The sequence below is a fragment of the Bombina bombina genome, chromosome 4, assembly GCF_027579735.1.
Source record: "Bombina bombina isolate aBomBom1 chromosome 4, aBomBom1.pri, whole genome shotgun sequence".
Classification (NCBI taxonomy): Eukaryota; Metazoa; Chordata; class Amphibia; order Anura; family Bombinatoridae; genus Bombina; species Bombina bombina.
This window is the reverse complement of record NC_069502.1, coordinates 613438638-613462537: the sequence shown is the minus strand read 5'-3', so window position 1 is coordinate 613462537 and position 23900 is coordinate 613438638. Positions and strand designations below refer to the sequence as shown.

General features: G+C 39.7%; 1 protein-coding gene across 1 annotated transcript in view; it reads right to left on the bottom strand.

Annotated features, from left to right (window-relative positions):
- Positions 1-23900, bottom strand: part of ARMC2 (armadillo repeat containing 2) — a 349446-nt gene that overhangs the window by 21814 nt on the left and 303732 nt on the right. Inside the window, exon 16 of the mRNA XM_053710618.1 lies at positions 16247-16379. Within this exon, the coding sequence (XP_053566593.1) occupies positions 16247-16379 (133 nt within the window). The remainder of the gene's footprint in view (positions 1-16246; positions 16380-23900) is intronic.

The following is a 23900-nucleotide window of genomic DNA, read 5'->3' as shown; positions in this document are numbered from 1 at the left end:
TCCTCCTATTACACTTATACCTATTGGACCACAGGGTGAATCACTGACAGGAATCCCAAACTACTTTATCTCAAGATAATACTTGAAACCGGGATTCCATACTCTGCTGTATTCTACCAATCACAGCATTCAGCTATTAGACAGGCATATGCATATTTTAATGTGATACACATATTTTTCCTATTTTTTCCCCTTGTTTTTAAGTAAATAACGATAATAAAAGTTACGTTTTATTTATATTTTCTCTGCCTTTGGCCACAACATTTATGCCAGTACAATAACATAACTTTATGAGTGCTATATTTGTACTCTTTCAGTTTCTTACTGATTAGTTTCATGCTAATTTTCTGGTACATGTTAGCAGCAATTCTAGTGGCAATGATTCTGCCCTAAATAATTTTATGGCTTGTAAGTTTCATGCCTATAAACTTCAACCTTTTTATTATTTTTACTGTGGAGGAATTTTAACACTGATTACTACTACCCTTATAAATGTATGTAAAATAACAAAATAACAATAAACGACAACCGTTCTTTCAACTTTAGTTAAACAACATCTTAATGACAAATTAATAATCATTTCAATTAGCTATAATTTAAGTGGTTATACAAAAGTGATATTACATGTTAGTAATAGCTTGAACATGTCAGCAAATAAACTATGTTATAATGTCATTAGTGGTGTCAAGAAAATAGTGGTGGGGGGGTTTAATTTGGAATTTGGCCATTGGAATGAGAAGTTAAAAACTCTGGCATTAACATACGTTTTCTGACTAGTGGAATGCTGGCTTTTTAAAAATAATATAATTAATTATTTAATCTATTGGGCATATACTTTAACAAAAATCATTGTAACCAGAAGATTAAGGGTAGTGGTAATCCTCCAATTAATTGTGAAAGCTTGTTTTCCTGTGTCACACTCCAATTAGGTAGCCATGTAAATATCAGAAACAGGCTTTTCCCAGGTGGTCAAGGCTGTTGAAATAATAAAACCCAAAAGATAGGAACATTTGTACAATAAAAATATCTAATTGATTTAAATAACTTCACAAGCACCCATGCAAAAAACTGCTCTTCTAACAGAGTAATACCCACCTTAAATATTTCAAATTAATAGTATATTAACTTCAAATTGTCCAGTTTTGTAGTGACTGAACCAAATAGATATACTAAATGTATCTACTCAAACCCAAAGTTATAAAAATAACAGTCTTTAACCGGACAGTTTAGTATTTTAGCAAGCTGTCCAGTAAAATCTTCACAAAAATATTGGACACTTAAATGTCCAGTTTTTTTAAAGTTACTGACTTTAAGATAAATGTAAAACACCTCCTATGCTGCCTTAATGCATTAAAAATATGAAGCAGAAAAAAGTAAGAGGTAAACAAGGGGGTTAAATCATTACTGTTTACATGTGCTACTGGCAACCAGAGGTAAAATTATTCAATTGAATGTTAATGGCAGCCAAGGGGTAAAATTATTGCTTAGCTGTTAAAAATATAGATGGTAGAAGCAAGAGTTTGAGCTTTTTTTTTTTTTTGGGGGGGGGGGCATTGTGTGACCCCAACCTACCCTTGTGCCCAGTAATCTAGAGTGTGTCCAGTATTTTTGAGGAGGACATCTGGCAAACCTACCTATAATGCAGAGTTTAGATTCACCAAACGTGCATTAAACCAAATAAACATTTAATTATTTCCTATAGTAAAGTGTCAGGAAAAGTGTCCTTTTCAAAACAAATATCTCAAACGCTACAACTTGTTTGTGTGTGCAAATTTGGTTCTATTGCTGAACAAAAGCAATATTATGTCCACCTCACTGCAATGGTCTGGATGGATAGTAACACAAAGGTAAGTATTCTTAAAACTACTACTGTAATACCAGAGCTGGTTTAGAGCCTTTGGGCTAACACTAACTGACATATACTCTATTTCTTGAAACAATGATAAGTTGAAGTAGAATTCCTGTACAAATACTTCTGCTGCAGAGCTCCGTCTGGATTACTGCAAAGAGGCAGAGACTGAACTGACTCACTCAGGAAGCAGAGTGGTATATGTGCATGGTTCTGTCTCCCTCCGCATTTCGTAGACATCCATCACGCATTGGGAGGACAGTTTGTTGCATTGAGTCCTCATTGGTTAAATTGTCCACATGACTACCAATGGTTGGTTTGTTGTGCTTTCCATGCGCTCTGGAAACATGCCCAGCCCATTGCAATTGGCCTTAACTTTCAATGGGTGGTTTGTTTATATTGTGCTAATATTCGGCTTGTGTTTCTAATCAATTCAATGACGATCTTGTGCACATTACATATAGAGGCCCTACAATTTGAGGTCTTACTGGTCGAATCTCTTAGTAGTGGATATTTTAAATCACAGTATATTATTTTATTTTAATAGTATGACGGATTTCTGATTTGTATTGCAGCTAATTGATAGCTAACAGTCACTTCATTTCATTGGTGTATTTATTGCACATGGACAGCCGCGATTGGCTGTGATCTGTGGGAGGGGTTCATAGGCCTTTAAAAGTCTTGTTTGTTCACTTGTTGTCTGTCAGAGGAAGGGACAGCATCTAGTCCTGAAACGTCACATGGAATAAAGTATTTTTGCCACTGATTGCAACAAAGGAGAGAAAGTATACACTTGTAGCACTCCTAGGTCTCAGAATGAATAAAATCTAAATCAGTATCACAAATTATTCCCTAAGGAATAAATAGATAGGGGAGAAAACAGATAGGATAAAAATATTAAAATATAACTTTTTATTGGGTTAAATTAAAATAGGAATAACACTTAAAACCACACTTAGGTACCGACTGTGTGTAATGTTACAAACAAACTATTCTAGTGATTATTGATTGAGGTCGCCACTTACTGACACCTGTATGTATAGATATCAGCTATAGTAGGAATTGCCCTATAGTTGTTCAATAGAAATGTGATACACCACAAAGTATTCAATAAAGTACCTATTCCACAAATCTATTGTGGCAAATGAGTAGATAACGTTATACCTTATCAGTAGGTATCTCCTGAGTATGATTATATATCTGAAACTTTACACAGCAACAGGTAACTGATGTGTCTTATATATAAATATTTGTATAAGTGGAATATCTAGCAAATGGTACATACATTGCTTATATTTAGCTAAGATTATATAATCCACTTATCAATTCAAATTCTATACATCTCCCGTGTTGGGAAAATAATTAGTTGAACTGTTGCAGTTATCAGGCTCAAAACAGTAACACTGCTTGCAGATAGTATCTGAACTGCTGAAATAGCAATTACCTAATCAGAAACTGAGATGTTATAAGCTCACTCGAGAGTCCAATATCTGTAATTCATGATCGGTCTATAGTGTGTGTTTATAAAATTGGATTTTGAATTGAACTGTGTTGTAATAAACTTCCAAGTTTGTTGAGATGTTTAGTGTATAATATATACTTTGTCGTTCATCAGCTGGATAAAGTAGTGTTTTATTAAATCACAATGTTTAGGTTCCTCTACGGTTATGTATAAACCACTGGTATTGGATAAACCTAAATTATAGTTGTAGAAATTGCGCCGTTAAATACATCTACCCATACTGATGATACCTTCTAGCTAAATACAGTGACTTAATTCTAACTGTGTTATGGTAAATATTACCCTTAATAAAATGCTTGCTATAAAGTACTTGCCGTTTGCTGCAGTAACTTATAGGGTACACTTAATATTATTTTGTAATGCTCTAAATATTAATGAATGAGTAAATTCAAATGTGCTCTATATGTATTTATTACAGCTCTTTATCCGGTGCATAACATGAATTTAAGCAGCAACAAAAAGATTGATTGTAATAAACCACCTGTGAGTCTAAGTACAACCTTAATCTAAGTTCAGTAGATGGGCTGTATTGGAGGTTACATGCTCATAGCTAATTTAATAAGGTGCAATCATTCCTAACCACCGGGATAGGATCAAGTAGAATGTATTATTAAACACCTCATTATGTTCAAAATACTCATATAGTATTGGTATGTTGTTCAGTTCTATGTGTTTATCCGGTGCACAACAGGGATTAGAGCGACACTGAAAAGATTGGTTATATTGCAAAACCCATGAGTATTGATACAGCCGTAATCTGAGTTTATTAATTGTGCTTGGTTTAAAATTTCACATTCACAGCTGATTTAAGAAAGTGCATTCATGCCCACCCACCGTAGCAACTACTTTATCCAGCTGATGAAAAACTACTTTATCCAGCTGATGAAACCTAAACATTGTGATTTAATAAAACACTACTTTATCCAGCTGATGAACCTAAACATTGTAATTTAATAAAACACTACTTTATCCAGCTGATGAACCTAAACATTGTGATTTAATAAAACACTACTTTATCCAGCTGATGAAGCCTAAACATTGTGATTTAATAAAACACTACTTTATCCAGCTGATGAACCTAAACATTGTAATTTAATAAAACACTACTTTATCCAGCTGATGAACCTAAACATTGTGATTTAATAAAACACTACTTTATCCAGCTGATGAACCTAAACATTGTGATTTAATAAAACACTACTTTATCCAGCTGATGAACCTAAACATTGTGATTTAATAAAACACTACTTTATCCAGCTGATGAACCTAAACATTGTGATTTAATAAAACACTACTTTATCCAGCTGATGAACCTAAACATTGTGATTTAATAAAACACTACTTTATCCAGCTGATGAAGCCTAAACATTGTGATTTAATAAAACACTACTTTATCCAGCTGATGAACCTAAACATTGTGATTTAATAAAACACTACTTTATCCAGCTGATGAACGACAAAGTATATATTATACACTAAACATCTCAACAAACTTGGAAGTTTATTACAACACAGTTCAATTCAAAATCCAATTTTATAAACACACACTATAGACCGATCATGAATTACAGATATTGGACTCTCGAGTGAGCTTATAACATCTCAGTTTCTGATTAGGTAATTGCTATTTCAGCAGTTCAGATACTATCTGCAAGCAGTGTTACTGTTTTGAGCCTGATAACTGCAACAGTTCAACTAATTATTTTCCCAACACGGGAGATATATAGAATTTGAATTGATAAGTGGATTATATAATCTTAGCTAAATATAAGCAATGTATGTACCATTTGCTAGATATTCCACTTATACAAATATTTATATATAAGACACATCAGTTACCTGTTGCTGTGCAACTGTTGTAAAGTTTCAGATATATAATCATACTCAGGAGATACCTACTGATAATGTATAACGTTATCTACTCATTTGCCACAATAGATTTGTGGAATAGGTACTTTATCGAATACTTTGTGGTGTATCACATTTCTATTGAACAACTATAGGGCAATTCCTACTCTAGCTGATATCTATACATACAGGTGTCAGTAAGTGGCGACCTCAATCAATAATCACTATAATAGTTTGTTTGTAACATTACACACAGTCGGTACCTAAGTGTGGTTTTAAGTGTTATTCCTATTTTAATTTAACCCAATAAAAGTTATATTTTAATATTTCTATCCTATCTGTTTTCTCCCCTATCTATTTATTCCTTAGGGAATAATTTGTGATACTGATTTAGATTTTATTCATCCTGAGACCTAGGAGTGCTACAAGTGTATACTTTCTCTCCTTTGTTGCAATCAAGTCAATATACACAGCACCCGAACCCTGCCAAACAAGTGGCAAATTAATAGGTAAATAGGTCTCTTAATTTAGTAGTGCCATTGGTTTCTTTTCAATTTCTATTTTTGCCACTGATGCCTGAAGACTAATGAGTGCTTATTATTATGATTTTGAATTTACATTATAGCACCCTGGCAGATATTGTTTGACGGTGGGAGTGCATACACTATACTTGTTTAGTTATATATATATAATAGTGGCAAAAATACTTTATTCCATGTGACGTCCTTCCTCTGACAAACAACAAGTGAACAAACAAGACATTTTAAAGGCCTATGAACCCCTCCCACAGAACACAGCCAATTGCGGCTGTCCATGTGCAAAAAATACACCAATAAAATAAAGTGACTGTTAGCCATCAATTAGCTGCAATACAAATAAGAAATCCGTCATACTATAAAAATAAAATACAGTTATATACTTGTGACGAGGGGGGCATCCCCCGAGTACCCCAGGGCCATAGTTGCTAACAGGCCATAGCGTGGTTTGCTGAGAATCCATGATTCCATTACTAATTGTGTATTTGTCCTGATGTTTCTCCCCTATGCCACTTAGCTAGAAGCTGATATATACAGATGGCCTTATTCTGAAATCCCTACTGGGATCTTGTTATCCCTTGTGATTATGAAGTTCTCTGATCACTTATGTTATCTGCCTGTGATGTGATGTTTTTATTCTTTATTTGTGTCTGTTATAATGTTTTTATCTGATTTCTTCTTTGCTATGATTTTGTTTTGTTTCTTGCAATATCCACACTTTGAGTTTGAGCAGTTTAGTATCTCTTACTTGTACGGTCCCTATTGGAGATGTGTGGTGTGTTAGATGCTCGAATCTTTGGGCTATTATTATTATAACCTTTTGATTTGGATAGTAACTTTGTCATGGTGGGTCCCTATTTTTTTGGTTACACACTTTTGGATTTGATAACTACAATAGTAACATTGGAATGGATACTCAATAGCCTTGATCTCCAAATATAGTCTTTTCTCTATGAGTTGATATGCTACAGGGGGTATATGCAGTGACATGGCCCCATTTAAGTGTTCAGTTTGTGCTTAGGCATGATTTCTTTTGAATTATTGGTTCTTATTGCCTTTACTATGTGCAGGTTTTTACATTACTATTGGCATTACCTTAAGTGCGATATGGAAGACAGCCATATTTATTGATATATAGACTGACAATGGTTTCCAGTATTTCTGCCATAACTGTGACAGGTATAGCTTTAACCTTTAGTCATAATATACATTTTGTGGTGACCATTTGTTTTATTAGGCAGTTGTACCCTGTTACTTTAACAAATAGGTTATTCAGCCTCTACTATTTCTTTTAGCTTTTACTACCTTTAGCTTTAATCATACTTTCACACTTTGTTGTGGCTTTTAATCGCTTATGATCCCTTGGATGCGATGATGATTTCTCCCCATTTGTATGTACACTATGGACATGCCCTCTACTATGATGCGGACCATGGTTGGTTACGCCTCGGGGGGCTTGCTCGTTCTATTGAGCCCTGATTGGTTTGTGTGTTCACCTTGAGGGTGGAAGGGCACACCCCCAGTGATGACGTTCCGCTGTTGATTGTAGACATCCATCACGCATTGGGAGGACGGTTTGTTGCATTGAGTCCTCATTGGTTAAATTGTCCACATGACTACCAGCCCATTGCAATTGGCCTTAACTTTCAATGGGTGGTTTGTTTATATTGTGCTAATATTCGGCTTGTGTTTCTAATCAATTCAATGACAATCTTGTGCACATTACATATAGAGGCCCTACAATTTGAGGTCTTACTGGTCGAATCTCTTAATAGTGGATATTTTAAATCACAGTATATTATTTTATTAGTATGACAGATTTCTGATTTGTATTGCAGCTAATTGATAGCTAACAGTCACTTCATTTCATTGGTGTATTTATTGCACATGGCCAGCCGCGATTGGCTGTGTTCTGTGGGAGGGGTTCATAGGCCTTTAAAAGTCTTGTTTGTTTACTTGTTGTCTGTCAGAGGAAGGGACAGCATCTAGTCCTGAAACGTCACATGGAATAAAGTATTTTTGCCACTGATGCCTGAAGACCAATGAGTGCTTATTATTATGATTTTGAATTTACATTATAGCACCCTGGCAAATATTGTTTGACGGTGGGAGTGCATACACTATACTTGTTTAGTTATATATATATATATATATATATATACACACACACACACAAAAACAGCCATATGTTATACGATTTAGATAAAATATTTATTAATAGGAAAAAAGTTTTCAGTCTCACAAGTTTGAAAATATTGAAATGCATTTTGAAATCTAGAAATTATATTTAGCTCAAGAGGAAGAACATATGAAGAGAGCACAGAAATATTGCATCTTAACATAGTTCCTTTTCTAAAAATGAACACAAAAGCAAAAAACTGATTACAAAAAGGGGAACTTGTTGTCTAGTAAACATTTGAGAAAATCTGCCAACTAAAATTATCCCAACCTCACTAAAGCAGTTTCAATATTTTTCACTTTAGCACAGTGTTTAATTATTTTTGAAGCTTGTCTCATCTGATGCTTTTTACGCTCGTCTCATCACATCTCATGGGCACTAAAAAAACTACCAAAAGTAAACTAGCAGTTTAATAGTTTTCAAGCTAAGCACATTAGTAGCATTACTGATTTAGGCAGATAACTGAAGATTCAGGTTTCTTGTTGCCCTAGATACACAGAACTCTCCCGCCGCCTTATCCCTCACAAATATATGCAGTATTTGTTTCACTGATATTCATCACAACTAAGTGTTTAGCTATTAACTCCTTGTAGCCAGAAATACATAAATGGTCTTTTTTCCACACAGCAAGGATAACAAAAACAAAAGAGGGATTTAGGACTTTGTAAAAAAAAAAAAAAAACCAAAAAAACACACGTGTATATACAGTATATATATATATATATATATATATATATTTATATATATATATAATTCATATTTGAACTAAGACATGAATCGTTGCAGGTTAGCACACAGCTTTATGCTACTTGTAGATATTTCCCAGAAGTCTTCAGTCTTTAGAGATAAAAAAATGGCTGGGAACAGATGAAGCAATTGAAAACACTGCCTTTCATACATTATAATTCTAAACAGGAATATTATTGTGATTATAAATCTGGCTATCTCTTACTTGTCTTTGATATTATGGATTATTACTGGTGTGATTGTATAAACAGTATAATGGTACACTGACGGTTTAGTCTTGAGACCTATGTCTAAATGGTGTTTGTGAAGAAACATGTTTGGTTTACATATGTTTTATATTACTAGGATCGGATGACTTGTTTAACCAATTGGTGAACAGCTTCGAGTTGATCATGTGACTACTTGTAAGTACAATATTAAGCAGTTGGCTATACATTATTTTCAACTGCTTTGAAACTTTGCATATCATAATTCTGAAGAAACAGCAAACGTTTAGCTGAGAAACATGCCACATACATTTTAAAATAGTTTTTATTTATGCCATGGGCAGTTAGATGGATGAATGACAAACACCAGCTTGCTGACACCACACTGGTGCTTGCAAGTGTTCTTAATCCTAACTTTATATTTTCATTTTCTGCAGAATTTGTGGCCACACTGTTAAAAATGATAATAGGTTTTAAATGTTTTCTTCATCTGTGTAAAACAAACTAACATACAAACACACACTTCTGGTTGGTGAAGATGTAAAGCCCATGTCACGTTACCCCAAAGCAATAGAAACAGTGCTGAATATGGAAGTAGGGAAGGCTATGTACAGGAGAAGGGGAGGAATCTCAATAATCCAGAAAGGATCTACATATCACAATGATAATTATGTTTATGTGTATAAGTATTAGAAACATGTCAAATATAATTACTATACTTAAAAAAAACATAAATTATGCATACCTGAGAGTCCACGGCATCATTCTTTATTGTTGAGAAATACTGAACCTGGCCACCAGGAGGAGGCAAAGACACCCCAGTAAAAGGCTCAAAATACTACCCCCACTTCCCTCATATCCCAGTTATTCTGCCAAGAGAACAAGGAACAGTAGGAGAAATATCAGGGTATAAATGGTTCCGGAAGAGAAAAACAAAATTTGGTCCGCCCATCGGAGTATACGGGCGGGGGCCGTGGACTCTCTTCATACAGAGGGAAATGAAATGATCAGGTAAGCATAATTTATGTTTTCCCTCTTAATATGAGGAGAGTCCATGGCATCATTCCTTACTGTTGGGAAAACTATACCTAAGCTCTAGAGGACACTGAATAATAACAGGAGGGTTAAAAAAATCCGTACCCTAATCTGAGGGCACCACAGCCTGCAAAACCTTTTCCCCAAAAGCTGCTTCAGCTGAAGCAAAAACATCAAATTTGTAGAATTTTTAAAAAGTATGTAAGGAGGACCAGATAGCTGCCTTACAAATCTGATCCATAGATGCCTCATTTTTAAAGGCCCAAGAGGAAGCCACCGCTCTAGTGGAATGAGTCGTAATCCTCTGAGTCGAGCTGACTCGTAAGATAAGCATATAACACTCCTCAACCAAAAAGATAAGGAAGTCGAAGAGGCCTTCAGACCCTTACGCTTACCAGAGTAGATGACAAACAAGGAAGAAGTTTGTCTAAAATCCTTAGTAGCTTGAAGATAAAACTTCAAAGCTCGAACCACATCCAAATTATGAAGTAAACGTTCCTTCGAAGAAGGAGGATTAGGACACAAGGAAGGAACCACAATCTCCTGATTGATGTTACGATCAGACACCACCTTAGGAAGAAAACCAAAGTGGGTACGTAGGACAGCCTTATCCGTGTGAAACACCAGGTAAGGAGGCTCACATTGCAAGGCCGCCATTTCTGAAACTCTGCGTGCCATGGCAAAAGCCAATAGAAAAAGAACCTTCCAGGACAACAATTTAATGTCAACCGAATGCATAGGCTCGCACGGAGCCCGTTGCAAAAACTTAAGAACAAGATTCAAACTCCAAGGTGGAGCGTTAGATCTAAACACAGGTCTGATCCTGATTGGAGCCTTAATGAAGGATTGCACATCGGGAAGCTCTGCGAGTCTCTTGTGCAGCAAAACAGAAAGGGACGAAATGTGTCCCCTCAGGGAACTGGCAGAAAGGCCCTTCTCCAGACCCGCCTGGAGAAAGGGAAGAATCCTGGCAGCCTTAACCTTATGACAGGCTAAACCACGCTCTCCACAACAGAATAAGTAAGCTCTCCACACCTTATGATAGATGCGACGAGTAACAGGCTTACGAGCCTGAATGAGAGTGTCAATAACCCTCTCAGAGAAACCTCTCTTGGCTAAGACTAAGCGTTCAATCTCCACGCAGTCAGCCTCAGAGAATCTAGATTTTGATGAACTAAGGGACCCTGCTACAGCAGATCCCTGCGACAAGGTAACCTCCATAGAGGAGATGAGGACATCCTCACCAGGCCTGCCAACCACATCCATTGCGGCCACGATAGAGCAATCAGAATCACTGATGCTTGCTCCTGCTTGATGCGAGCCACTACACGAGGGAGAAGTGGTAACGGTTGAAACATTTTAATTGGATTGAACCTCCAAGGCACTGCTAATGCATCTATTAGCTCTGCCTGAGGATCCCAGGACTGCGACCCATATCTGAGTAGCTTGGAATTTAGCCGGGACGCCAAGAGATCTATCTCCGGCGTTCTCCATCTGTCGCAAATCTCCACAAACACCTCGGGATGGAGAGACCATTCCCCCGGATGAAATTATTTCTGCTGAGGAAATCCGCTTCCCAGTTGTCCACACCCGGAATGTGAATCGCTGACAGCGAGCAGTTGTGGGCCGCTTCCCATTCCAGAATCCGAGATACTTCCCTCATTGCTAGGGAGCTCCTCGTTCCCCCCTGATGGTTGATGTAAACCACCAAGGTTATGTTGTCTGATTGGAATTTGATAAACTGGGACGAACCCAGAAGAGGCCAACCCATCAGAGCATTGAGGATCGCTCAAAGTTACAAAATGTTGATCGGGAGGAGAGATTCCTCTTGAGTCCACTGGCCCTGTGCCTTCCTGGCACCCCAAACAGCTCCCCATCCTGACAGACTTGCGTCCGTAGTTACAATCTCCCAGGATGGTCTCAAGAAGGATGTCCGTTGGGACAGGTGATCTGGACAGAGCCAAGAGAGCGATTCTCTATTGAGACAAATTCGTATGATCGCCGTTCCACTGTCTCAGCATGCACAGTTGAAGTGGTCTGAGATGGAACCTGGCAAAAGGAATGATGTCTAATTAGGACACCATGAAACAAATCACTTACAAACACCGAGCCACAGAGGGCCATAAGGAGGTCTGGAGGGCAAGTCAAGCGGAAGTTAGCGTGCAACGTCTCTGGTCTGTAAGGAATATCCTCATGGATATGGAATCTATTATAGTACCCAGGAACTCTACCCTGGTACTTGGAGCAAGAGAACTCTTTTCATATCTTCCATCGATGAGATCGAAGAAGTAGAAGATCCCTCAAATGGTCCTCTGCCAGACGACAGGATGATGCTTGAACCATAATGTCGTCCAAGTACGGTGCTACTGCTATACCTCTGGTTCTGGCCACTGCCAGCAGAACCCCCAGAACCTTTGTAAAAACTCTTGGAGCAATAGCTAGACCAAACGGCAGTGCAATAAACTGAAAGTGTTGGTCCAGGAATGCAAACCTTAGGAACATGAAGTGTTCTTTGTGTATAGGAACATGAAAGTAAGCATCCTTCAGATCTATAGTGGTCATGAACTGTCCTTCCTGAACTAAGGGAAGGATGGACCTTATTGTCTCCATCTTGAACGAGGGGACAGATAAAAAATTATTTAAACATTTCAGGTCCAGAATCGGGCGGAAGGTTCCCTCCTTCTTCGGGACCACAAACAGGTTTGAATAGTATCCCAGACATCTTTCTACCAAAGGAACTGGTACAATGATTCCCAGGGAGGATAGATCCCTCACGCATCCCAGAAAGGTCTCTCATTTTTCTGGCCTTGAAGACAGGTTTGACAAGAGGAATCTGCACCTGGGTGGATGAGACTTGAAACCTATCCTGTATCCCTGAGCAATGACCTCCAGGACCCACAGATCTTGCACGTCCCCAAACCAAGTGTCCAAAAAGAGCGACAGTCTGCCCCCTACCCAATCCATAGCCGGATCGGGGGGCTGCCCCTTGATGCAGACTTTGTCTCTGCGGCTTCTTGTTTTGCTTGGACTTATTCCAGGACTGAGCCGGCTTCCAAGTCCCCTTGGATTGCTTGGGCTTTGCGGAGGGCTGCTGACGTTGGGATTTATCCTTACCAAAGGAACGAAAATTATGACCTTGTCCTTTAGGTTTGTTCTTCTTATCCTGCGGTAAAAAGGCACCATTGCAACCGTGGAGATAATTGATTCTAGGCTGGGACCAAATAGAATCTTTCCCTTAAATGGGAGGGAAAGAAGTCTTGACTTCGAAGTCATGTCCGCAGACCAGGACTTCAGTAATAGTGCCCTACGGGCTTGAACAGAAAAACCTGAAGCCTTAGCATTCAGGCGAATAATCTGCATATTTGCATCACAAATAAAAGAATTAGCTACCCTTAAGGCATTAATTCTTTCTTGGATCACTCCAAGGGGACCCTCCACCTCAATCAAATCAGATAAGGAGTAACACCAGTAGGTAGGTCATGTTGGCGCCTCTGTTTTTTCTTTTTTCAGTTATCTAACACCAGTAGGTAGCCGCTCCAGCAACCGCAGCAACCGCCGCTGCCGGTTGAAACAAATATCCTGTATGTTGAAACATCTTTCTTAACAGAGTTTCTATCTCTTTATCCATGGGCTCTTTAAACGACGAACTATCCTCAAGTGGGATAGTAGTACGCTTAGCAAGAGTGGAGATAGAGCCATCCACCTTGGGGATGGAACCCCATAACTCCAATTGAGAGTCCTGAACCGGGAATAATTCTTTAAAGGAAGAAGGGGAAAATGAAAAACCAAGTCTTTCCCATTCATTCTTAATAATGTTTGTCATCTTTACGGGAACCGGAAAAGTCTGTGGTACAACCCTGCCCTTGTAGACCTCATCTAATTTAGGAATCAAAGGTTCCTCAGGCAATTTAGGCTCTTGGACCTCTAACGTAGCTAAAACTTCCTTTAGCAGAAAGCGTAAATGTTTAATCCTAAATCTAAAGTCTGGTTCCTCCGCAGCAGGAGGCTTAGAGGCAGCAGATTCCGACCCAGAAAGAGCATCCTCTGAAATATCAGAGGCATCTTCATCAGCGGATAATCTTGTATCAGATAAATCCAACAAGATAGCAGGTGACCCCTTTCGCTTGAGCTTAGCAGGGCGAGGTAAAGCACTAAAGCCCGCAGATACTGCAGTTTGTAACTGCTCAGCAAAGTCCGGCGGTAAAAGGGCCCCTCCAGATGGAGGATTAGGAGTGCTATGGGAAGCTGCATGTGTATTGGGAGATGACTGTAGGGTGTGCACCTCATGGGACAGAGACTCCTCAGAGGTGGACGGCTCAGTGGTACTAAACATATTAACTTTCTTTGACATGATTACATTATCAAGGCATGTGGAACATAATTGAGCAGGCGGATATACTGTGGCCTCCTCACAATATAGACATGTATTAGACTTAGGTAAAGAATCCTCCATAGCTTGCGCTTATAAATCAGACGATTGCTAATAAGATAAAACGGCACCTTTATATCCCCAATGGCTGGGGCACTCAACACCTCCTATGGCCCAATAGAGAAACCGATTCGTCTCCTGTAAACCGCACAGTAAGGAAAGAGGAAATCAGTGTGACCACACCCGGTCACGTGGTGCGCAATGCAGGACCGCCCCTGCTATGGGAAAAAGCGTGCCAAGCCTTTCAGGCTGCGCAGCTTACAAAAACGAAAGTAAAACCTGTACGTTCCAACATCTGCCTGAGCCACATCTCACACATGTCACAGCATAATCATAATAAAATAAAATTATGTGATTAATTCCCCCTGTTCAATAATCCCCCTCCAGAGATATTAACCCCTGATTCCATACAGATAAAAGGAGCCACACTGTGACCCTGTCTTCTTGCGTTGTCATATGTGTATAAAAAATGAAACGATTTTACCGGAATCTATGCCGTGGAACAGAAACACAGCCTCTCAAGTCTGACAGTCTTGTAGCATCCTGACATGGACTTGAGTGATGGAAGCAGGCAGCGAAACTCGTCAACACTGATTGCTTAGGAGCTGTTAATATGAGTCTGGATGGGTTCGCAGAAAGACTCTCCCTGCATCTTCAGACCATAACTTTTGTCAATGCTCTCACTGAGAGGCTGACAAGACTACTTAAAGGGATACTAAACCCAATTTTTTTCTTTAATGATTCAGATAGAGCATGCGATTTTAAGCAACTTTCTAATTTACTCCTATTATCAAATTTTCTTTGTTCTCATGCTATCTTGATTTGAAAAAGCAGTACTGTAAGCTTTAGAGCCAGCACATGTTTTGTTCAGCACCTGGGTAGCACTTGTTGATTTGTGGCTAAATGTAGCAAACCAATTAGCAAGCGCTACCCAGGTGCTGAACTAAAAATGGGCCGGCTCCTAAAATTTCATTACTGCTTTTTCAAATCAAGATAGCATAAGAACAAAGAAAAATTGATAATAGGAGTAAATTAGAAAGTTTCTTAAAATGGCATGCTTTATCTGAATCGTGAAAGAAAAAAATGTGGAGTTAGTATCCCTTTAAAACTCCAGTCCCATTTCGAAGGGTAGATACCCTTCATAAGGAACTATTCTGAATCTTCTGACACTTCTCTGCCAACCTCCTGTGACGAAAGGTAAAGAATGACTGGGATATGAGGGAAGTGGGTGGAGTATTTGTGCCTTTGGCTGGGGTATCTGCCTCCTCCTGGTGGCCAGGTTCAGTATTTTCCAACAGTAAGGAATGATGCCGTGGACTCTCCACATATTAAGAGGGAAATAAAAAAACATAGGTTACAACTGCTGAAAAAGTACTTAAAGGGGACAGTCTACACCAACATTTTTTATTGTTTGAAAAGATAGATAATCCCTTTATTACCCATTCCCTAGTTTTGCATAACCAACACAGTTATATTAATACACTTTTTACCTCTGTAATTACCTTGTATCTAAGCAAACTGCTCCCTTATTTCAGTTCTTTTGACAGACTTGCATTTTAGCCAATCAGTGCTGAGTCCTAGGTAACCCCACGTGCGTGAGCAGAGTGTTATCTATATGACACACATGAACTAACACCCTCTAGTGGTGAAAAACTGTCAAAATGCATTTGTATAAGTTGACAGCCTTTAAGGTCTAAGAAATTACCATATGTACCTCCTAGGTTTATTTTTTAACTAAGAATACCAAGAGAACAAAGCAAAATTGGTAAAAAGGGAAAGTTGTTTAAAAGTTCATGCCCTATCTGAATCATGAAAGTTTATTTAGGACTAATGGTGTCTAAACTTGCAACAATAAAATATTTCAATACATCTCTTAAACTTGCATTCATCCTTACTTTTTAATGCCACCATCTTGTTTCAGTAAGGCTCGTTTACTGCGGTCTTCATTTAGATTTACCAGAACACCACATGCAGAGAAGCAGACATCTTGATGTTTAGCATCCAGAAGAGTAACCATGAACTTGTAGACTACATTATACAATATAAGAGAAAATACAATAGTTTAACTACAGATAACAAAGGACTTTGAAAACAGGTACATTCTTCAGAATCCAACATTCAATAAAGTCAAGGCCTCATAATGTGTACATGAAGGTCAGAGGAACGATATAAATATTTACAATTACAATCGCTATACCCCATTAAAAGGATATGATACATAACATTTTATTAATGCGTTTACTGATCTGTGAAAAACACAACATAGTGATATAAAAGGCCATGAAAATATATAAAACTATGCCTAGGAAACCATAGCAATTGATATTGATGATATGGGCTAACCAATGTTTTACATTATGGCAGTCCAAACTACAGCCTGCGAGCCACAGGCGGCTCAGAAGGGGGGTTCTGTGTGACCCTATGCAACATTAAGCAGAAAACAGATATCAGTTATTTCTTGACAAAAAGCTGCTTGTCTCTTAATTAGACAATTTAAGGGACATGAAACCCATTTTTTTCCTTTCAAGATTCCGACAGTAAATGCAATTTTAAATAATTGTCCAATGTTCTTCTATCATTTGTTGAAAACCATACCTAGGTAGGCTCAGGAGCAGCAGTGCATTACTGGGCGCTAGCTGCTGATTCGTGGTGTAAATATATGCTTGGTTTTATTGTCTCTCCTGATGTGTTTCTCGTGCTCCCAGTAGTGCACGAGAAACAAGTAGTAAATTGGTAAGTTGTTTAAAAGTATATTCTCTATCTGAATCATACAAACATGTTCATTTGTATTAAATTGTGCAAATGTGAGCAATATATACAGGTACATTTAATTAATTTAATTGTGATTTGTTATTGTTAGCATAAGTGTGAGCATTTTGTAATGTGGCCCCAAGCCATTCCCACTATTAGTGACTGAACCTTCATTTATAAACTCTGAGTACCTCTGTTTTACACTGATAAAGGACATATAGACAATGCAATCACTAGCATGTTGAGGGTGGTAACTGAACAACTGATAATGACAAGCAAAAAAGCAAACAACAAAACATAACACAAAAAACAGAATCTATGCTTACCTGATAAATTTCTTTGTTTTGCGATGTACTGAGTCCACGGATTCATCCTAACTTGGGGGATATTGTCCTTCCTGACAGGAAGTAGCAAAGAGAGCACCACAGCAGAGCTGTCTATATAGCTCCCCCCTTAACTCCACCCCCCAGTCATTCGACCGAAGGCCAAGGAAGAAAAGGAGAAACTATAAGGTGCAGAGGTTATTGAAGTTTACATAAAAAATACTATCTGTTTTGAATAGACAGGGCGGGCCGTGGACTCGGTACATCGCAAAAGAAAGAAATTGATCAGGTAAGCATAAATTCTGTTCTCTTTTGCAAGATGTACCGAGTCCACGGATTCATCCAAACTTGTGGGATACCAATACCAAAGCTTTAGGACACGGATGAAGGGAAGGACAAGACAGGAACCTAAACGGAAGGCACCACTGCTTGCAAAACCTTTCTCCCAAAAATAGCCTCCGAAGAAGCAAAAGTATCAAATTTGTAAAATTTGGAAAAGGTATGAAGCGAAGACCAAGTCACAGCCTTACAAATCTGTTCAACAGAAGCATCATTTTTAAAAGCCTATGTGGAAGCCACCGCTCTAGTGGAGTGAGCTGTAATTCTTTCAGGAGGCTGCTGTCCAGCAGTCTCATAAGCCAAACGGATGATGCTTTTCAGCCAAAAGGAAAGAGGTAGCCGTAGCATTTTGACCTCTACGCTTTCCAGCATAGACAACAAACAAAAAAGATGATTGGCGAAAATCTTTGGTTGCCTGCATATAAAACTTCAAGGCATGAACCACGTCCAAGTTGTGCAACAGACGGTCCTTCTTAGAAGAAGGATTAGGACACAGAGACGGAACAACAATTTCCTGATTGATATTCCCGTTAGAAACGACCTTAGGGAGGAACCCAGGTTTGGTACGCAAAACCACCTTATAAGCATGGAAAACAAGATAAGGCGAGTCACATTGTAATGCAGATAGTTCAGAAACTCTTCGAGCTGAAGAGATACCAACTAGAAACAGAACTTTCCAAGATAGAAGCTTAATATCTATGGAATGCATGGGTTCAAACGGAACCCCCTGAAGAACTTTAAGAACTAAATTGAGACTCCATGGCGGAGCAACAAATTTAAACACAGGCTTAATTCTAACTAAAGCCTGACAAAAAGCCTGAATGTCTGGGACATCTGCCAGACGCTTGTGCAACAGAATAGACAAAGCAGATATCTGTCCCTTTAAGGAACTAGCGGACAATCCTTTCTCCAATCCTTCTTGGAGAAAAGACAAAATCCTAGGAATCCTGATCTTACTCCATGAGTAGCCTTTGGATTCACACCAAAAAATATATTTACGCCATATCTTATGATAGATCTTCCTGGTGACAGGCTTTCGAGCCTGAATCAAGGTATCTATGACCGACTCAGAGAAACCCCGCTTTGATAAAATCAAGCGTTCAATCTCCAAGCAGTCAGTTGCAGAGAAATTATATTTGGATGCTTGAATGGACCTTGAATCAAAAGGTCCCGTCTCAGTGGCAGAGTCCATGGTGGCAGAGATGACATGTCCACAAGGTCTACATACCAAGTCCTGCGTGACACCATCAGATCCAATTCTGGTGTGCCCCATAGCTGAACCAGTTGAGCAAACACCTCTGGATGGAGCTCCCACTCCCCCGGATGAAAAGTCTGATGACTTAGAAAATCTGCCTCCCAGTTCTCCACCCCTGGGATATAGATCGCTGATAGATGGCAAGAGTGAGTCTCTGCCCATCGGATTATCCTGGAAACTTCTATCATCGCCAAGGAACTCCTTGCCCCCCCCGATGATTGATATAAGCTACAGTCGTGATGTTGTCCGAGTGAAACCTGATGAATCCGGCTGAAGCCAGCTGAGGCCATGCCTGAAGAGCATTGAATATTGCTCTTAATTCCAGAATATTTATCGGTACGAGGGCCTCCTCCTGAGTCCACAAACCCTTTGCTTTGAGGGAATTCCAGACTGCACCCCAGCCCAGTAGGCTGGCTTCCGTCGTCACAATAACCCACGCTTGCCTGCGGAAACACATTCCCCTGGACAGGTGATCCTGTGACAACCACCAAAGAAGAGAGTCTCTGGTCTCTTGATCCAGATTTATCTGAGGAGATAAATCTGCATAATCCCTATTCCACTGTTTGAGCATGCATAGTTGCAGTGGTCTGAGATGCAAGCGAGCAAACGGAACTATGTCCATTGCCGCTACCATAAGTCCGATTACCTCCATACACTGAGCCATTGACGACCGAGGAATGGAATTAAGAGCTCGGCAGGTGGTTAAAATCTTTGATTTCCTGACCTCCGTCAGAAATATTTTCATGTCCACCGAATCTATCAGAGTTCCCAGGAATGGAACTCTTGTGAGAGGAATAAGAGAACTCTTTTTCACGTTCACCTTCCCCCCATGAGATCTTAGAAAGGCCAACACTAAGTCCGTGTGAGACTTGGCAAGTTGGAAAGTCGACGCTTGAATTAAGATGTCGTCTAGATAAGGCGCCACTGCTATGCCCCTCGGCCTTAGGACCGCCAGAAGGGACCCTAGCACCTTTGTGAAGATTCTTGGCGCCGTGGCCAACCCGAAGGGAAGAGCCACAAACTGGTAATGCCTGTCCAGAAAGGCAAACCTGAGGAACTGGTGATGATCTTTGTGGATAGGAATGTGTAGATACGCATCCTTTAGATCCACGGTAGTCATATATTGACCCTTCTGGATCATTGGTAAAATAGTCCAAATGGTCTCCATCTTGAAGGATGGAACTCTTAGGAATTGGTTTAGGATCTTGTGATCTAGAATTGGTCTGAAGGTTCCCTCTTTTTTGGGAACCACAGATTGGAGTAGAAAACTTGCCCCTGTTCTGTTTTCGGAACTGGGCAGATCACTCCCATGGTAAAAAGGTCTTCTACACAGCGTAAGAATGCCACTCTTTTTGTCTGGTTTACAGACAATTGAGAAAGATGGAACCTCCCCCTTGGAGGAGAATCTTTGAAATCTAGGAGATACCCCTGGGTTACAATTTCTACGGCCCAGGAGTCCTGAACGTCTCTTGCCCAGGCCTGAGCAAAGAGAGAAAGTCTGCCCCCTACTTGATCCGGTCCCGGATCGGGGGCTATCCCTTCATGCTGTCTTAGTGGCAGCAGCAGGCTTTTTGGCCTGTTTACCCTTGTTCCAAGCCTGGTTAGGTCTCCAGCTTGGCTTGGATTGAGCAACGTTCCCCTCTTGCTTTGCAGCAGGGGAAGAGGAAGCGGGACCACCCTTGAAGTTTCGAAAGGAACGAAAATTATTTTGTTTGGCCCTTGTCTTATTTGACTTATTTTAAGGGAGGGCATGACCCTTCCCTCCAGTGATTTCTGAAATTATCTATTTCAGTGCAGGCCCGAATAGGGTCTTACCTTTGAAAGGGATGGTCAAAAGCTTAGATTTAAATGACACATCAGCTGACCAGGACTTAAGCCATAACGCTCTTCGCACTAAAATGGCAAAACCTGAATTATTTGGCGCTAACTTAGCAAGATGAAAAGCGGCGTCTGTAATAAAAGAATTAGCCAACTTTAGGGCCTTAATTCTGTCCAAAATATCATCTAGTGGGGTCTCCATCTGAAGAGCCTCTTCTAGAGCCTCAAACCAAAAAGCAGCTGCAGTGGTTACCGGAACAATGCACGCTATAGGTTGAAGAAGAAAACCCTGATGAACAAAAAATTTCTTTAGGAGACCCTCTAACTTTTTATCCATAGGATCAATGAAAGTACAACTGTCTTCAATAGGTATAGTTGTACGCTTAGCCAGAGTAGAAATAGCTCCCTCCACCTTAGGGACCGTCTGCCATGAGTCCTTTATGGTGTCAGAAATGGGGAGCATTTTCTTAAAAACAGGAGGGGGAGCGAACGGAATACCTGGTCTATCCCACTCCTTAGTAACAATGTCCGAAATCCTCTTAGGGACCGGAAAAACATCAGTGTAAACAGGAACCTCTAAATATTTGTCCATTTTACACAATTTCTCTGGAACGACACTAGGGTCACAATCATCCAGAGTAGCTAAAACCTCCCTGAGCAATAAACGGAGGTGCTCTAGCTTAAATTTAAATGCCGTCATATCTGAATCTGTCTGAGGGAACATCTTTCCTGAATCAGAAATCTCTCCCTCAGACAGCAAATCCCTCATCCCTACCTCAGAACATTGTGAGGGAATATCGGATACGGCTACTAAAGCATCAGAAGGCTCAGCATTTGTTCTTAACCAAAAGCTACTGCGCTTCCCTTGCAACCCTGACAGTTTAGATAAAACCTCTGTGAGGGTAGTATTCATAACTGAAGCCATATCTTGCAAGGTGAAAGAATTAGACGCACTAGAAGTACTTGGCGTCGCTTGTGCGGGCGTAACTGGTTGTGACACTTGGGGAGAACTAGATGGCGAAACCTGATTTCCTTCTGTCTGAAAATCATTTAATGCCAAATTCTTATAAGTCAAAATATGCTGTTTGCAATTTATAGACATATCAGTACAATTGGGACACATTCTTAGAGGGGGTTCCACAATGGCTTCTAAACAAATTGAACAATGAGTTTCCTCAGTGTCAGGCATGTTTAACAGGCTAGTAATGAAGCAAGCAAGCTTGGAAAACACTTTATTTAATGAAAAAAACACAATTTGCAAAAAAGGTACTGTACCTTTAAGAGAAAAAAGGCATACACAAACTGCAAAACAGGTTAAAATTGCTTCAAAAATTCCGAAATTTTAACAGTGTACCCACTAAGCTTTAGAAGGATTGCACCACAAGTAAAAAAGCAATAGACCCCCAAATGAAAAAAACGGATTGATAATTGTCTAAAACCGGTTAAACCCCCTAAAGCACCTTGCCACAGCTCTGCTGTGGCCCTACCTGCCAGTAGGAAGCGAAAATATGGGGTTTAAAGCTTCAATTAGTCCCTCAGAAGACTATCAGGACCTCAGGAGAAGTTGCTTGCTGCTTGTAAATGTAGGCCCCGCCCACCTCACTCGATGTTGCTGGGGCCTACACAAAACTAACAAATCCTGCCTGAAAGCCATGTGGGTTATAAACAACCCCAAAGAACCCTCAAGCAAATGTCCCATAAAACAGAAAACGTTACTCCCAGATACAAAAACGTTTGTCCCAAATTCACATAACAAACTGAGTGCCCACAAAAAAATTAACCCTTTATGGAAGCTAGTAAAAACCTCTGATAACACTAGTTTTACTGCTTACCCTTCCCCTAATGGGGACACTGTCAGCCTTTCTGAGTTAACACAGTCTCTGCAGAAAATATGACTGAACATACCTCATTGCTGTATAGCAAGAAACCGTTCCTCACACTGAAGTTTTCCTGTACTCCTCAGCTCATGTGGGAACAGCAGTGGACCTTAGTTACAAATGCTAAGATGCTAAACACCTCTTCTCTTTACCCTTCCTGCTTAGAGCCAGCAAAGAGAATGACTGGGGGGTGGAGTTAAGGGGGGAGCTATATAGACAGCTCTGCTGTGGTGCTCTCTTTGCTACTTCCTGTCAGGAAGGACAATATCCCCCAAGTTAGGATGAATCCGTGGACTCGGTACATCTTGCAAAAGAAATTGTAATGACACATTATTACAGATATGCTATTATTATTTTTATTATTATACTATATTTATGAAGCGCCAACATATTCCGCAGCGCTGTCCATGGATACAATTAATTTAAATAAAACAATGATATAAAACTTGTAAGAGACAGGACAACATTTACAAACACATACAGGAGGAATTGAGGGCCCTATTCCCGTGGGAACTTGCAATCTAGAACGGTAGGAGGTTGAGAAACAGGAGGTGAGGACTGCAAGATTGAGAAAGATGTTAATGCAGAGTTAGATGAGGGAAATGTTAGGTAAGTGAAATTAATTTATTATTGAGTTGGGTGGTAGGCTTCCCTGAACAGAAAAGTATTCAGGGAGCATTTAAAGGAAGAAAGATTAAGGCAAAGCCTGACAGCACGAGGGAGAGTGTTCCAGAGGGTAGGTGCTGCACGACAGAAGGCCTGCAGTCTAGCATGAGAGGAGGTGATAGTTGCAGATGCAAGGAGCAGGTCATTATTAGATCTTAGTGGGCGGGCTGTAATATACTTGTTTAGAGAGGATAGGTAGAGGGGAGCGGCATTGGTGAGAGCTTTGTATGTAATTCTGCTGTGAATGGGGAGCCAATGAAGAGACTCGCAGAGAGGTGCAGCAGATAGAGAGCGACGGGAAAGGTGGATCAGCCTGGCAGAGTCATTTAGGATGGATTGAAGGGGGGAGCGGTGGGAAAGAGGAAGGCCAGCAAGTAGGTTTTTGCAGTAGTCAAGTGGGGAAATAACAAGGGAGTGGATTATTTGCTTTGTGGTGTTAGCACTCAGAAAAGGGCGAATCTTGGAAATATTGTGTAGATGGTTGCAGCAGGATGTAGAAAGCGATTGGATATGGGGGACA